Raw genomic sequence first — 16,028 nt, 5'->3', positions numbered from 1 at the left:
AACCCACTCTTGTAGCCTTTTGACTCAGTTCCCTAATTGGGCCTGGGACCACCCTGTGACTATTTCCTTTCCTCATTGCCTCAAGGTATCTAACATTCTCCTTCCTAATTGACCCCTCTTGGTCCTTCCCTGTGGACAGTCATTCCAAAGCCCAGGTCAACCCCATTTTCCTAATGAGGTCTTCAGTTAATACCTATGTTACAAGGTGGGTGACATCAAGACAGAGAGACATGCCTAAGAAAACTAGCCCCCATTCGGGCCTGGTTTCTTTGTTAGTCAGTCCTATATAGTTCAGCACAATCCCCTAAGTTTATCTTCATTCACCATTGCTGCTGGGTGTTTCCAATATGCCTGGCCCTACACCCTCGCTCCTTCAGACCCTTAGGTTAAATGGAAGTTATGTTTCCCCTGGGGCTGGCCAGAGCAGAGTTTTCTAGCATGGGCAAACCTCAGGGTACAGGAACCATCCACTCCTATGTCTCTGTTGTCAGGAAGGCTGGAGCTCTGGTTGTCACTGAAGACACCCACCCCCAGAACTATCCCGGTACACAGTGATGTCTTTACAGGTCCCAGAAACACTCCCCAACATCAGGGTCTCCAACCCTAAAAGGTATGTTCCAGATGAGGGCGGTAGAGGCACGTTCTCATAGAGGCAATCCCTGCCCTTAAGACCATTGCCTACTCTGGCAGTCAAGGGTGGGTGGTAGCAGGATAAAGATGGCATGTACAGTATGGACATACATGTATATGTGGGCCTGGCCTTTAGGGGAAATAGGCCAACTTAAAGAGTATTAGTATCAAGATAAGCCTCACTAGAATTGAAGCACTCCCTCAGCTAAAGGCTCAGTGTGGGCCAAAGGAGGCTCCTGGAAAGGCAGAAGGCTGGGGATAACTAGGTCTATAGCAAACACAGGGGTGTGGCCCTCTAAGGCCCCTGGCGGCAGCATCTCAGCAGGCTTGCAGCTTTAGATACAGTACTGGAGACCTGTACCTACCTGCAGCTCTTCCATCAGGGCAGTGGAACCCAGAGTGTGAACCTTTCCCTCTCATGCTCCCCTGAACATCTTCCTCGGTGTGTCATGTCTCACCAGATGGAACCATGTCTCCAACCAGGACCCACATCCCACTGTATCCTCAATACCTCAACAATCCTCAGCAAACTGGACAGGGTGTCCTCTGACCCTCTCTTCCATCTGCACCTCCCAGGACTACTGGGAGCATTGCCTTGCTCATGCTTCCACAACTCACTGCCTCTCCCTATGGCCACAGAAATGCAGCCCAAATCCCGCGCACTCACCATGCTATTTTTATGATCCCCTGTAGGCACCTGCCTGCATGCTTCTACCTCAGAAGCAAGGAGTCAGAAACTCCAGCAGCTCCAGCCCTTCTGTACCCTTTGGGGTCAGGCATTCGCTTAAGAGAAATCAAATCTCATTCCATGAGCAGAACAGACTTGTTCCTGGATCTACTTGGGTGCTCTGCATCTACACAAAGCCAGGGTTGGGCCCATCTAAGCTGTGTGCTAAGTTTCCTTCCAGATGGGCACACAGTAAGATGACCTGTTCCCTGACAACTGAGGGAAAGGCACTGGACAGTCTACGGGCCAAGGCTTGTTTGGCTACATTCAGTAGTGTGTTGGGGAAGACTTTGGAACAGCCCCTCTGAGAACCCTGCTCATATTCAAAGGTTCAGGCCCTTCCCTTCCACCTTTCCTACAGGCCTTCTTAGGAATCTTAGAGAAGTCTGGGGGAGTACAGGAAGAGAAACACAAGTCTCTCCCAGATCAGAGCTTAAAGGGGTAGCAGAGGGATAAAGCAGCTGTGAGTTTTATTGGGTGAGGGTTAGGTCCTGGCTGCCTTTAGGAAATGGGGAGGGGACCACTAGACCAACAGCTCAGGACTTGCCTAGGACAGTCCTAGAGGAGGGAGGGGGCTTGGGCCCCACTGAGCTCAGGGCTATTCTTGGAGCTTGAGTCAGCGGCAAACAGAGGCGAAGGATTCCTGCGTTGCCTGTCCAGACAGCAGTTAGAAACCAAATCAGAACACAGTGCCCCAGGCTATTCTCTCCACAACCACAGCACACACTCAGAAGCGGCTTCCTCTGGGACACTGGTGGCCCCTCCTAGTCCACCCCAGCAGAGAACAGAGGCCACCAGAGGGTGACTCTGTATAGTGTCTTCAGTGAGGGGTTTCCCACGTAAGCTCCCAGATTCCACACTGGGACATCAATAGGGTACAGGCTGGGCCTAGAGTTTCCGTAACTCCCACATCCCACCCGTGGGACAAGATGGCTAAGGAATGTCCCCCATGTAGCTGAGTGGAAACAGCTGGGCGAACTCCCTGCAAGCATCAAAGGCTTCCGGCCTCTGCGTTGCAGCCTCCACACTTGCCCCTGGCTGAGGACACATCAGACGAGGGCAGGATTCAGAGCATGCAGAATGTGAGGAAGTCTTTGCTCCCCAGTGGATTCCATGCCAACACTAAAGAAAGGACAACACAATTCTCAATAGGACTTTATTGGTGGTAATTGGCTGCATACGTCTGAGCAGCAGGAGTGGTAGTTTGTGGCAGAGGACCCCAGTCCTTGGCCGCACCCTCTTGCCTGCCAGCACAGACTTCCTGCCTAGAAGCGCAGCCAGAACATGCCGCTACGGATCCGGTTGTAGTCTGGGAGCTGCTCAATGGGGCCTGTGGGGATAGGGTGGTGAGTCAGGGTGGAGTGCCTGGCCTGCACAGGGACACCTGGCCCTGTGCCACGCCCAGCGCAGAGGCTGCCCAGAGCAGCACAAGACAGGCTTTGAGTGGAAGAGGCAAGAGCACATTCCCCATGGTGCAGAGCCTGTCCTTTCATGCTCTGGCCCTGGCAGCCACACCCCACATGCAGGGTACCTGCTGCCTGGTGGGCTGGGGGGTGGGTGGGGTATTAATGGAAGGAGCTTGGCAAGGAGTCAGGGAACTGTTGGGACAGGTTTTCTGAAAAAGAACTTCCCTGGCAGCCAGGTGACTGGAGAGAACCTTAATTTCCTTCTCAGAGTATAAGCTGGGACGGGGGAGCAGAGGTGGGAGAGGAGGACGAGATAATAGCCAGAGGAAAGCAACAGCAGAGCTGACTTTCCAGACTACTCACCAAATCCAGCCACTGCTGGACACTGGTCATAAAAATACTTGGAGCAAACCTCACGCAGCATATGGGCATCCACCTCCTGTAGGGGAAGCAGAGACAACACTGAGTGACAGGTACCAGGCAACCCGTTAGCCAGTATCTTCTTGTGTCACCCACACTTCCTATTTGTCCTTTGGGGTTGTCCCTCTACCTAAAGGGTGAGTAGGTAGGGTTCTCCCTACCAAGTCCACAGTCACCTGGTTACCCCTCTGGTTATCCCCACCCCTACAACTGGCAGCTGTCTTGGGTAACAGAGATGCTTATGGGAGCAATTTTTGTTATATCAGATCCCAACTCCCAACTCTGCAGAGGTCCATCAGCTCTAGACAGACCCTCTCCTGGGGTCCAATTACCGCAATCCGGCTCTCCCACTCAGCCAGAGGGATGCGGCGGCCGTAAGTCAGGAGGCTGCGACCAATGTCTTCACACACAGGAGTGGTGCCTTCAAGGGAAGGGGGAAAGCTTAGAAGTCGGTCCAGTCCAATCTCAGACCTACAGAAGCCTCTAAGACCGTGCTCTGATCCCATCACCATAACAACCCGCCGCAACAATAGTGCCTACCTCCACTGACACCCAAAGTTCCAAGCCCTGCACCTGGGGTTTCTCTCCCTTTCTCCCTTTCTTCTGTTTTCTTGCTATGTACCTTAGCTGGCAGGTCAGGCTGGCTTCTAACTCAGAAGATCTGCCTACCTCTGCCTCCAGAGTGCTGGGATAAAGGCATGGGCCACCTTGCCAAATTTTTTTTGTTTTATTTTTTTTAAAGATATGGTCTCATACTGGGTAGTTGTGGTGCATGCTGGGATGCAGAGGCAGGTGGATCTCTGTGAGTTTGAGGCCAATCTGGTCTACAGAGCAAGTTCCAGGACAAGCTCCAAAGCTACAGAGAAACCCTGTCTCAAAAAAACAAAAAAAACCAAACAAACAAAAAAAAGATCTCAAGTACTACTACAGTCTGATCTGACCCAGAACTGACTGTGTAGTTAAGGTGGCTTATCCCCCAAATGCTGGGATTACAGTGTGAAACACCACACACGGCCAAGGCCTAAGTCACTGTGATCACTACAGGACATATTGTCGTCCCCCACCCCGGCAGGGATGAGGACTCACCATCCAGATGAGACACCAAGGCATTTCTGAGGATGTTTTTGCCCCGAGTCACCTCGCCTTCTGTAGCACTGGTGCACAGGCGCATCCTAAAGCAGGGTGGGGGTAGAGTGGGCTTGGAGTGATGTTCATTCTGGGAGACCGTGTGTGGTCTCTTAGCTTCCTACTAGCCCGGCTCCCGAGGCAATACTGAGCTGACACTCACCACTGGGCTTGGAGGAAGAAGACCATGTCATCGATGCTCATGCCGTTACAGACAAAGTGTGCACCCAACAACCCAGTGTCAGAGTAGGAGATGTTGAAGGTCTGGAAACTCTGGCAAAGCTTGTTAGCCACAGCAACGGAAGCCAGTGGGCTGGACAGGTGCTGCGAAAGGCAAGGACCATAAGCACTCCTCTTGTCTGTGGCCCAGTCCTAAGCTCCACAACCAGCATCCTCTCCTCCCTGGAGGGAAGGTCCCATGCCTGTCCTGGCACTTACCGCTCCACCACCGTAAGTGCAGTCATAGTGGCCAATGATGGCATTGGCCACTTGGAGAGCCACATTGTCCGGGTTAGCCCAGCCAGGTCCCTCTACTGCAATAGCCACGTGGGCTAAAGGCAAGGCATCATCACGATGGCGGATCTGAAACAATACATGTTAAGGCTGACAGAAAACCAGACCTGAGTAAACAGAAAGAATGGGAGATGCCAGACCCTTGCCGATTCCTGAGGCATTTGACATCACAAAGACAACCATGCACACAAGGATCCTCCCAGAGGTCACCAGCTTCAGAGCATCAATCCCACTACCAGGCAGCACACCTCACTGCCAGTGAAACGACATGAAGTCACACCAGGTACAGCATCCTCTTCATACACGCGGGATACGCTGCTGAAGTGCTTCTGGGCGAGATCGAGCAGCTGCCGGTGTTCCACCCCTGTGGGGACAGAGTGGTGTCAGTGGCCACCAAGAGTCCAAGCACAGGGAAGAGGAGAGAACACGCAAAGGGGCGAGGATGATCCCTAGGCACATCCTGTCTCAAAGGCAAGCTAGGAATCCAGGGCTGGGAAGCCCGTGGCCCAGGCACACTGAAGTCAAAATTAGACTTGGAGGGTGGGGATCTGGAGAGATGGCTCAGCAGTTAAAAGTGCTTGTTCCTGCACACCAGGGATTGGTTCCTAACACCTACATGGTGGTTTACAGTCATCTATAACTTTAGTTTCAGGTCTGATGCCCTCTTCTGACCTCTGTAAACACCAGCCACATGTGGTACACAGACATACAGAAAGGCAAAACGCTCATACACATTGTAGTTTTTTTTTAATTAATTTATTTTTACTTTATGTGTATTGGTGCTTTGCCTGTATGTATGCCTGTGCGAGGGTGTCAGAACTTGGAGTTATAGACAGTTGTGGGCTGCCATGAGGGTGGTGGGAACCAAACCCGGGCCCTCTGGAAGAGCAGTAAGTGCTCTTAACCATTCAGTCATTTCTCCAGTCTCCACAATAAATCTTTTAAAAATTATTTTAGCTGGGCAGTGGCCTTTAATCCCAGCACTCAGGAGGCAGAGACAGGTAGAGGTAGGAGGATATCTGTGAGTTCAAGGCCAGCCTGGTCTACAGAGTGAGCTCCAGGATAGGTGTTCCAAAAAAATAAATAAGCTACAGAAACTCTGTCTTGAAAAGATAGATAGATAGATAGATAGATAGATAGATAGATAGATAGATGGATGGATGGATGGATGGATGGATGGATGGATGGATGGATGGATGGATGGATGGATAGATAGATGGATAGATAGATGTGCATGTATGTATTTATTTTAAAAATGGTGAATGGGAGGATATCTGAGTGCTTAGAGATCTTGCCTAACATGCACAGCACCTTAGGTTCAATCCCAGCACCACAAAAAAAGTAGGGCTGGAGAGATGGCTCAGCAGTTAAGAGAGATTCCTGCTCTTCCAGAGAACCTGAGAGTTCAGTTCCCAGCACCAATGTTCACAACTGCACATAACTCACTCCAGGGGATCTAACACCCTCTTCTGGCTTCCATGAGCACCGCATGCTTTCTGCATACATACACAGACACATGCACAGTCACATACATAAAAAATATAAACAAGCCGGGCGGTGGTGGCGCACGCCTTTAATCCCAGCACTTGGGAGGCAGAGTCAGGCGGATCTCTATGAGTTTGAGACCAGTCTGGTCTACAAGAGCTTGTTCCAAGACAGGCTCCAAAACCACAGAGAAACCCTGTCTGGGTCAACCAGTAGCTCAGTAAGTAAAGACACCTACTGCAAAGTCTAATGACTGAGTTTGATCCTTGAGATCCGCATTGGTTGGAGAGAACCAACTCTGTGGTTGTCCTGGGATGTGTAAGCAAGGGCATGCGTGCACTCGCGCGCACACACACAAATACATATTTAAAAATCAGAAAATCAGACAAAAGGGGCAATGGTCTGTCATATGCCATGAGCATCGACCCTCACCCCAGAAGCATCGTCTTGCCTGCACTGAGGGAACTGGTACAGGCTGAGCACAAGGCTATGGCACTGTCCTCTCAAGCTCTATCACAGACCTCACTGACAGCCCTGAAGGTGCGGCAAAAAGAGGTGCTCCTGCAGAGCTACAATTTACCATGGGAGCCTGGGGAGCTGAGGTCAAGGACAAGGAACATCATAAACAAACACCTTAGGTAGGACTCTGTGCCAGACACCTCATAAGACGCCATGGGGCATACCCTGACAGGTGAGTACCATTACAGGACAACCTGCCCTACGCCTGCTAAGACTCAAGAAAGTCTGATGGGTTAGTAATTGTCGCTGCTCTTGGTTCCCAGTTCCCTGTTGTGTTCTTCCTGGGCCTTTTTCTCCCATCTTGGTGGCAAGTTTTAAGCAAGTCTGCTTCCCCAGCCACAGCTAGACCTACACAAGACCTGCATCAGAAAATTATGTGGGATCCATCCACTGCTCCCCCTTGCTTCTGCCATCTCCACAGGGGACCTGTCACATTGTCCCTAGTTAGCGCGCTTTCTCTGACCCCATCTGGGAGCAGAGCAAGCCTTAAAGTAATCCAGGTCAGGGCACTACCTTTCCTCTTTGTCCAGGTCCCCACGAACTGACAACTACCACCCTTTAGAAATTTGTTCAAATGACATATGCTCCCCACCCACGTCTAAGCTCCTATTAAAACCGCTGCTAAATTCTGTGCCTCCCTTGTAAGGTGGCCACAGTCACCAACAAATGTACATCATCAAAGAGCCACTGTTGGTGGCACTCAATGGCAAAGCTATAAGGAATTGGCCCACAAACAGGGTATTCTAGGACTAGGTGAGTCTAAGAGGTTTGAGGCGTAGGCAGGAGCTGGCAGCCAAACTGAGGCACATACTAAAGGGGTATCCCTGTATGGCCAGTGCCAGTGGTGGCAGCAGAATGAGATTCCAGCCCATCTCAAATCATAGAAGGATCGCATACCTCAATGACAGAACAGGCACAGAGCTCCCTGGAGTCCTCTATGGTCAGGACCAGAGGACACAGGCATTGATAAGCAAGGTTTAGGCCCTCCTGGCCAGGGCTTCGGCAAACCCATCACTCACCTCCAGCTGCAGCTAGCACCATTCGAGGAGCTTTGTAATGCCTGTTCAGGTAATCAGTCAAGTCTGCGCGCGACAGCCTCCTGCAAAACATGCAGCTGAGTCACCCAAAATGTGGCCAAGAAGAAGTATGGCATCTCTGCAGAGCAGGCTCTAACACACCCCTCTCAATCCAGCCTCTGTCACCTACCCTTCAGGACCCACAGGGCAACACGTTGAGAAAGGTGTGAGCTAATACTGGGCTCTGAAAGGGCATCAGATCCCCACTGTGTACACTCCCAACAGAGGACAGTGGTACACAGAAGGCACACCTAGATGCTCCCTCCCCTAGACTGTCAGGATATCCTAAACAGAGTCCAAGACAAGTGAAGACCCTAGACAGGGTCATAGGACCAGAAGGCAACACAACAATTCTACGAATTAGGAAAACAACAGAGGCAGCTAGACGACCTGCACTCTGTGGCTGATGGGGACATGCACTGCTTCAACCTCACCCCGCTCCTCTCACCTGACATTCTCACTGGGCCCCTCCACAGCTTGGCCCAGAGGTGTGCCCTGGAATGCTGTGGCATGCAGGTAATCAAAGACCACGTTCTGCATAGAGGCATCATTTTCCCGCATCTCCTGCAGGATCACATCTCGTTCCTTCTCGATCTGGGAGTCTTCCAGACTGCAGTTCTGCACAATGTCTGCCAGGAGTTCCACAACTGGACACGGAAGGTTGTGTTAGCCGGGCATCGTGCTATACACCCCAATCCCGACATTTGGGAGGCCAAAGTGGAGGAATACCAAGTGCTCAAGGACGCCCAGGCTACACAGTGAATTCAAAGCCAACTTGGGGTACAATGATGGGAAGTTATATCAAAAAACTTAAGAGCTGACTCAATGGGTAAGGGCATTGGCCACCAAGCATGTTGACCTGAGTCTGAGTACCAGAACCCACATGGTGGGAAGAGATAACTGACTCCTGCTAAGCTACCTCTGACCAAGCTTACACCAACACACATACAGTTTAAAAAAGAAAAAAAAAAAAGCTTAAAAAGCTGGCACGTCCCAGCTGGGTGGTACTGGTGCTCACCTCTACTCCCAGTACTCAGGAGGCAGAGGCAGGCAGATCTCTGTGAGTAAGAGGCCAGCCTGGTCGCAAGAGCTAGTTTGAGAACAGGTTCCAAAGCTACAGAGAAACCTTGTCTTGAAACATGGGGGAAAAAAAAAGACATCTCCCACTGGTCTACACTCATATTAGTTGCTTTCAATAAGGCCACAGCCCAGTGGGAAGTCCAGTTCTGGGGACAGTCTGGAGCTCTTGGGAGTCTGACTTCTGCAGCTCTGGAGACCTACCCTTCTATGCCCATGCCTTCCTGCAGGTGTTACCTTTTGGCAGGTCCTTGGACAGCGCCTTGATGAGGTAAGCAGTGTGCTCCCGAGTGGTATAGGCATTAAGATGAGCCCCCATACTCTCTACCTCCTTCTCTAAGGCATTGCCAGGACGATTCTTTGTTCCCTGGAATCAGACATGAAAAGGATCAGGGGCTGGAGCTGGCTCAGCAGTTAAGAGCACTGGCTGCTCTTGCAGAGGATGCAGGCTTGGTTCCCAGCACCCACATGGTGGCTAACAGCCATTCCTAACCCCAGTTCCAAGAGATGCAATCAGCAAATACACAGTGTACATTTATGTTGTGGGAACGCCTTCAGCCAATAGCCTCTAAGATACTGGCCCACTTTGGGTGTGGTCTCATGTACTGTTAAGTGCAGATGTAAGCATGTAGAGGAGGGGGCGCTTTTTCTGCAGGATTCGGTTCCAGTTTCCAGCGCACACAGAGAACTGCAGATTGCTACCCTTACTGTGAGTTTATCCCCAAATAAATAAACCTTTGTTATACTCTATTTCTTATTATTGTGAAACTCTTTGATACGACTACAATTTAGTGTCTAACATTTAAAAAAAAATCCAAACCAGGAGCCACAGAATACAGGATCTGCCTTCAAAGGTTGAAATTTCAACACATACCTCCTTCAAGAGTCTGTATTCAACACACTGAGTAGGCCCTCAGTTGAGCAGACAGTATCATGGGCTGTTTGGAGCCAGTCAGGGACAGGACAGCAGGGCTGAGCAAGTGGTGCCTAATAACCAGAGTTCCCTTGACAGCCTAACCTGCCCTCTGCTCTTGACTGGGGATGTAAAGTGATTAGCGGCTCCAAGTCCCTGCTATGATGGACTGCAACCTGGAAGGAGGACCTCAGGCAGGGACTCACCAGATAAACACTCAGAAAAAACTAAGCCCATACTGCCCCTTCCCGAAAGCATAGCCAGCGATTATGCCCCAAAAGTTCCACAATCAGGAGACTAATTTTTTGAACTCTGGTCTTTTGAGACAGGTAGTCCACACTGAGGGGAATCATGGACTTCACGAGACTTACCTTGAAAGCCAGATGCTCCAAAAAGTAGCCTGCCCCATTGTTCTTCTCAGTCTCATACCGGCTGCCAGCATCAATCCACACTCCCACCTGTACAAGAAACCACCAACAAAAGGAACCAACAAATCAGCCTAGTTCCCAGTCACGAAATAACCTTGAGTAACTCTGCACAATTCATAACATCCTCCTAGGCGGCACTGTGGACAGAGCTGCTCCAATAAGAGCCCTACAGAGACAGGAAAGCCCACAGCACAGGGAAAGTCCACATGACTACACTGCCTCACCTCTTTCACCTGACACAGGTTTCCGCATGGGCTATCAAAAGCATCCAGGAGCATTTCTGGTGTTCCTCTTTAAGGCACTGCCATGCTTTGAAGCCTAACCTGGCTTTGAATGCACAGAAATCCCTCGCCTTATTCTCTCAACTGTGTCCATTTACCTGGCTCCACAATTATAACTTTTAGTTAATTCTGTTTTCTCCTGTGCACAAAGCCTATCATTCACAGACAACAGTCCATGCTCTACACTCTAAGAATTATATGCAATTTAGGGTATGGTGACCTGTAACCCCAGCACTATGGAAGGCAGAAGCAGGATCATGAGTTCAAGGCTAGCCTGTGATAGGAGGAAAGCTCCTGACTTAGACACCTTGCACGTCATCATTTTAAAAAGGTGCTGAAGCAGGGTGTGGTGGCACACACTTTTAATCCTAGCAGACATAGGTTTGGGGCCAGCCTGGTCTACATGGCAAGTTCTAGCCCAACCAGGGTTACATAGTGAGACTTTGTATGAAAAACAAAGAGAAAATAACTTCCATAGTGAAACCCTGTAACTCAGTAACTTTTCAACATGGAGTCTGGCCATGCCACTAGGCTGGTCCTGAACTTCTGGGTTAAACAATCCTCATCTTTCAATCTCTCAGATGTCTAGGACTGTAAGCACACGCCATGTGTTCAGCTTCAGGAAGACTTCATCCTATTTCAGTACCGGAGATCAAACACAAAGCCTCAGGAATACTTAGCAATTGCTTTACCACTGATGTACACTTACAGACCTCAAAGAAATTTTTTTAATGATTTATTTTTATTTTATGTGAACTGGTGTTTTCCTGCATGTCTACATGAGGGTGTTGGTTACCCCTGTAGCTAGGGTTACAGACAGTTTTGAGTTACTTGAAGTGGGTGCTGGGAATAGAGCTTGATTCTTCTGCAAAAACTGTAGAAGCTTTTAACCACTGAGCCGTCTCTCTAGTCACCCCTTCTACCATGCCTCAGAATCTTAATATTCTAGCCTGGTGGTGGTGGCACACACCTTTAATCCCAGCACATGGGAGGCAGAGACAGGTGGATCTCTGTGAGTTTGAGGCCAGCTTGGTCTACAGAGTGAGTTCCAGGACAGACTCCAAAGCTACATAGAGAAACCCAGGCTCAAAAAAAAAAAAAAAAAAAAAAAAGAAAAAAAAAAAATTTAACTAGGTCTCACTATGTACTCCTGGCTGGGCTGGACTCAGAGATCCACCTGCTTCTACCTTCTGAGTGTGAATCTTATATTCTTTTTGGGTTTTCTTGTTTTTTGAGAGAGGGTGTCATGTAGCTCAGGTTGGCCTTGAATTTATTCTGTAGCTGAAAATAGCCTTGAATTCCCAATCCTCCTGTCCCCACATCCCAGTACCAGGATTATAGGTATGCAAGAATCGAATGTTTCCCAGTGTGCTGCGAAACACACTACTTACCCACGTGACCAAGCTTTTTATTATCTGTTCATTGTTGCCTTAAGTTTTCCACATGCTTTGCAAACAGATGTTGATAAACATTTGTGTAGTAAACATGTGTTTTGCTCTTTGTGTGAATGTATGTGCGCCTGTGTGAATGCATGCGCACCTGTGTGAATGTATGTGAACCTGTGTGAATGCATGTGCACCTGTGTGAATGCATGTGCACCTGTATGAATGTATATGCACCTATGTGAATGTATGTGCACCTGTGTGAATGTATGTGCACCTGTGTGAATGCATGTGCACCTGTGTGAATGTATGTGCACCTATGTGAATGCATGTGCACCTGTGTGAATGTATGTGTACCTGTGTGAATGTATGTGCACCTGTGTGAATGCATGTGCACCTGTGTGCACATAGTGGCAGGAGGTGGATACCCTATCCATCAAGGCTGGAGCTGCAGACATTCGAGGAACTCCTAGCTTGTTATCTGTGTGCTGGGATGTGTTCTCCTCTTCTCGTGGTTGCACAGTAAACAACTTTAACCCTGGAGTCATTTTTCTAGCTCCAAACATTCACCTTAAATGACTACAATCCACAGCATCCTTTGATTTTAACTGATACCATTCTTTCTTTGGAACTCCTCACAATCATAGTACCTTAGAGTCTGCAGAATACAGCATGATTTACTAAGCTTTCTTAGAGTCTGCATATACAGCTCCCAAGTATCAAGCAAGATGCCTACCACTATGCCCTGTGTTTGGCAACAATTTAGATCATAGGACATTATTTGTCCCTGGAAAACTCAATCAGTCAATAAAAACATAAAGCCCTAACCAGGTAGTGGTGATGTATATCTTTAACCCCAGCACTTGAGAGGCAGAGGCACGTGGATCTCCATGTTCAAAGCTAGCCTGGTCTATAGAGTGAGTTCCAGGACAGCCAGGGCTATACAGAAAAACTGAACAGGAAAGAAAACTTTTATTTTTAAATATGTGTCTATGTGTATGTGGCATGGTAAGATGGTAGAGAAGTTAAGAGCACTGGCTGCTCTTCCACAGGATCGAGGTTCAATTCCCAGCACCCATATGGTGGCTCTCAACCACCTGTAACTCCAGTTCCGGAGGATCTGAAGGCTCTTTGGGCCTCCATGGGCTTCATGCACACGCGGTACACATACATGCATGTGGGAAAACCACTCAAACACATAAACAATAAAGACTAGACACACTAGTCTCCACCCTCCTCAGTACTGGTGTCGGACCCAAACTGCCACATTGGGGATCCAAATTATGTAGGTATACTAGAGTTCCACAATTCAGGTCCTCATGCTTGAGTAGCAAGCACTTTACACACTGGGCCATCTTCCCAGCCCTTCAGAGGTATTTTTTGAAGTGCATTCCTGGTCTAGCTACAGATTATATAGCCTAGGTGGTGAGTCTCGTAGATCTGGATGTCTTTATGAAAGTCACCTCAAGTCTCTGAAATCTAACTTTTTTTTGTCATTTTAAGACAATAATCACTTCTCTCTTGCCATTGATACAAAAAGCTGGAAAAGAATTGGGCCCCGTCTTTGGCAAGCACCGTAATGTTGGCTGGAGGGCTGCCGCTATTAAGTTAGGGCAGGGCTGAAGTCAGGTACACGGACAAATCAAATCAGGCGGCAGTAAGCCAGTCTCCACCCAAAACGCAGGAGAAGGCGGCCCAAGGTCATATCCCAACCTGGAAACACTTCGGGCCATCTAGAGGGCTGGCGATCACTCACAGTGCAGGTAGGATGGGAGGACTGCTCCGAGGCCACGCGCAGCCCGTTGTCCAACACGCTGACCTGGGTCTCCGGCACGCTCTGGAGCGCCTGGGCGAAGGTGGCGGTACCCCGCAAGGCGGGTGACCTCAGCAGGGCCGGCTAAGGAAGAAGACGTCCCTGTAAGAACTGCTCTCCGAGCCTCTGACAGTGGGACCCCGGCTCTCAGGCCCAAGCCAGAGAAGGCAGCCATCCCCGCCCTCCGCGGTGACCTTCCCACGGCCCTGACCCCGCGACCTCCCCACTCGGCGCGGCCACTACTGACAGCCTGCTCCTCGTCTTCGTGCGGAAGCCCTGAGCCCCGCAGAGCAGCGTTCTCGCCGCCAGCTCACCGTGCGGCCGGAGCGAAGGAGCACTTGCGTCCCGGAGCAAGCAGCCCGGCAGACTGCGGACGCCGCCATCTTCTACTTCCTGTCGGCGTAAAGCCGCGTCACGCATGCGCAGAACTGAGAAGGCGGAGTCTGAGGCGGAGACGCAGGCGCCATACGGAAGACTTGGTGCTCGATCGCCCCCTGACGGGCATCGGGTCTATTTGCAAAAATTAATGTTTTTTTTCCTTTGGTTCTAAGCCATTGATAGACTACTCAGCTGGCTGTCCATCAACCTGCTGCTGGCCCTCCTGCTGTCCCGATCATGCCTTCTTCCACCTGAGGGAGGCGCTGTGCACTGTTTCTCTCCGGCTGCGGGAGCGCAGTGTGCACTGCACGCCAGCAGCAGCAGCAGCAGCAGCAGCAGCAGCAGCAGCAGCAGCAGCAGCAGCAGCAGCAGCAGCAGCACTGCCTGGGCCTGGAGGGCAGGGTGCACAAACCCGGGAATCGGTTGAAGAGAAGCACCAGCCTGCCAGTGATTCCCCAACAACAAGGTGGCCACTGAAGTTAGTTTGAAAGAATAAAATGTCTAAATGGTTGACCTGAAAAACGTTTAATAGTATATTGCCAAAGCAGTATTGAATGTCAGCACTTGGGAAATGGAGGCACAGAAGTAGCATCCTGCCCTGTGTAAGGAGTTCAAAACTAGCCTGGGTTGTGTAAGACAGTGTCTCCAAAGTGCGCGGGGGGGGGGGGGGGGGAATATGTATGAAAAACGGAACATGTAAAGGTTAATAGGTTAATTTGTGAAACAGGATTTCTTTGTTTGACAAACAAAAAACTAATCCCCTCTCTTTTTTTTTTTTTAAATGAAAATGATTTTCCTACATTTGTGATCTTTTCAAAACGTTTTTAAAAAATTTATCTGGGCAGCCTGGTGTACAAAGAGAATTCCAGAACAGCCAGTGCTGTCACAAAGAGAATTCCAGAACAGCCAGTGCTGTCACAAAGAGAATTCCAGGGCAGCCAGTGCTGTCACAAAGAGAAACCCTATCTTAAAAAGCAAAAACTAAAACAAACAAAAAAAAAACTTATCTGAAATCAGACAAAAGATGCTTAGTGTGTATTGATTGAGAATTTGTGTACCAAAATTATGATTTAGAGAGGAAATAAAGTGAAACAAAATATTTTAAATTGCTGAGTTGCTGGATATGGTGGTAAATGCCTTTAATCCCAGGATTCAAGAGGCAAGGGCGGATAGATCGTTTGCCTTCCAGACTAGCCTGGTATGTACAGTGAGCCAGGCCTATATAGTGAGAGCCTGTCTCATCTAACACACAAAACAAACCTGCTTTCTCTTCTTTGAAAGACAGGGTGTCCTGTAGACAAGGATGACCTTGAACTTCTGAACTCCTACACACAACCCCCCCAATACTAAGATTTCTGTGGTGCTAAGAAGAAAAGTCCGCGTCTCAGGAGCGCTAGGCAAACACCCCCACTGAGCTACGTCCTCAGCCCTCTATCAGCTTTTTGTAGATGTTAATTTTTAATTTAAAATTGTTTTTTATTATCTGTTACTTGTATATGTGCATATGATGTGGGGGGGGGCATGTCCCTACACGTGTTCAAAGGTCAGAGGACAACTTTGGGGCATCATTTCTCTCCTTCCACCTTTACATAGATTCCAGGGATCAAATGCAGGTCACCAGGCTTGTACAAAAGTGCTGAGTCACTTATAGAGCAGCCTTATTTTACAGAACCGGTGAGCCGATGGTACAGAGATCCACCATGCACTCCCACAAGCATAAGGGAGCAGCTCCCCTTTTATTGACATCTTACATTGGCATAGGTCATCTATTATTATTAATGGGCCATTATTGGTTCATCATTAACTAAAGTCCACAGTTTGCACAGATTTCCTTGAGTTTTTTTTTTTTTTCTTT

At 49.2% G+C, this 16,028-nt stretch overlaps 1 protein-coding gene across 1 annotated transcript; it reads right to left on the bottom strand.

Annotated features, from left to right (window-relative positions):
• Positions 1-2,499: 2,499 nt before the first annotated feature.
• LOC130873895 (cytochrome b-c1 complex subunit 1, mitochondrial) lies at positions 2,500-14,217 on the bottom strand. The gene is made up of 13 exons (XM_057768923.1): positions 14,110-14,217; positions 13,739-13,879; positions 10,263-10,349; positions 9,216-9,345; positions 8,350-8,548; positions 7,845-7,924; positions 5,070-5,185; positions 4,747-4,890; positions 4,472-4,632; positions 4,270-4,355; positions 3,516-3,604; positions 3,127-3,202; positions 2,500-2,687 (listed from the first exon to the last, which is right to left on the bottom strand). Exons 1-13 carry the CDS (start codon positions 14,176-14,178, stop codon positions 2,623-2,625), a joined length of 1,443 nt encoding a protein of 480 aa, XP_057624906.1. The 5' UTR covers positions 14,179-14,217; the 3' UTR covers positions 2,500-2,622.
• Between the last annotated feature and the right edge of the window lie 1,811 nt (positions 14,218-16,028).

Source organism: Chionomys nivalis, chromosome 4, assembly GCF_950005125.1.
Source record: "Chionomys nivalis chromosome 4, mChiNiv1.1, whole genome shotgun sequence".
In the NCBI taxonomy this organism is placed as follows: domain Eukaryota; kingdom Metazoa; phylum Chordata; class Mammalia; order Rodentia; family Cricetidae; genus Chionomys; species Chionomys nivalis.
Note: the sequence above shows the minus strand (reverse complement) of the source record. Positions and strands in the feature narration are given on the sequence as shown.

What these genes read in the sequence shown, in the direction of transcription:
- LOC130873895 (XM_057768923.1), bottom strand. Translation starts at nt 14,178, where the DNA reads ATGGCGGCGTCCGCAGTCTGCCGGGCTGCTTGCTCCGGGACGCAAGTG. An exon ending in AGTGGGAGAGCCGGATTGCG is followed by an intron (nt 3,203 to 3,515) that starts GTAATTGGACCC and finishes CTTCCCCTACAG; the next exon opens with GAGGTGGATGCCCATATGCT. An exon ending in TCCAGCAGTGGCTGGATTTG is followed by an intron (nt 2,688 to 3,126) that starts GTGAGTAGTCTG and finishes CTATCCCCACAG; the next exon opens with GCCCCATTGAGCAGCTCCCA.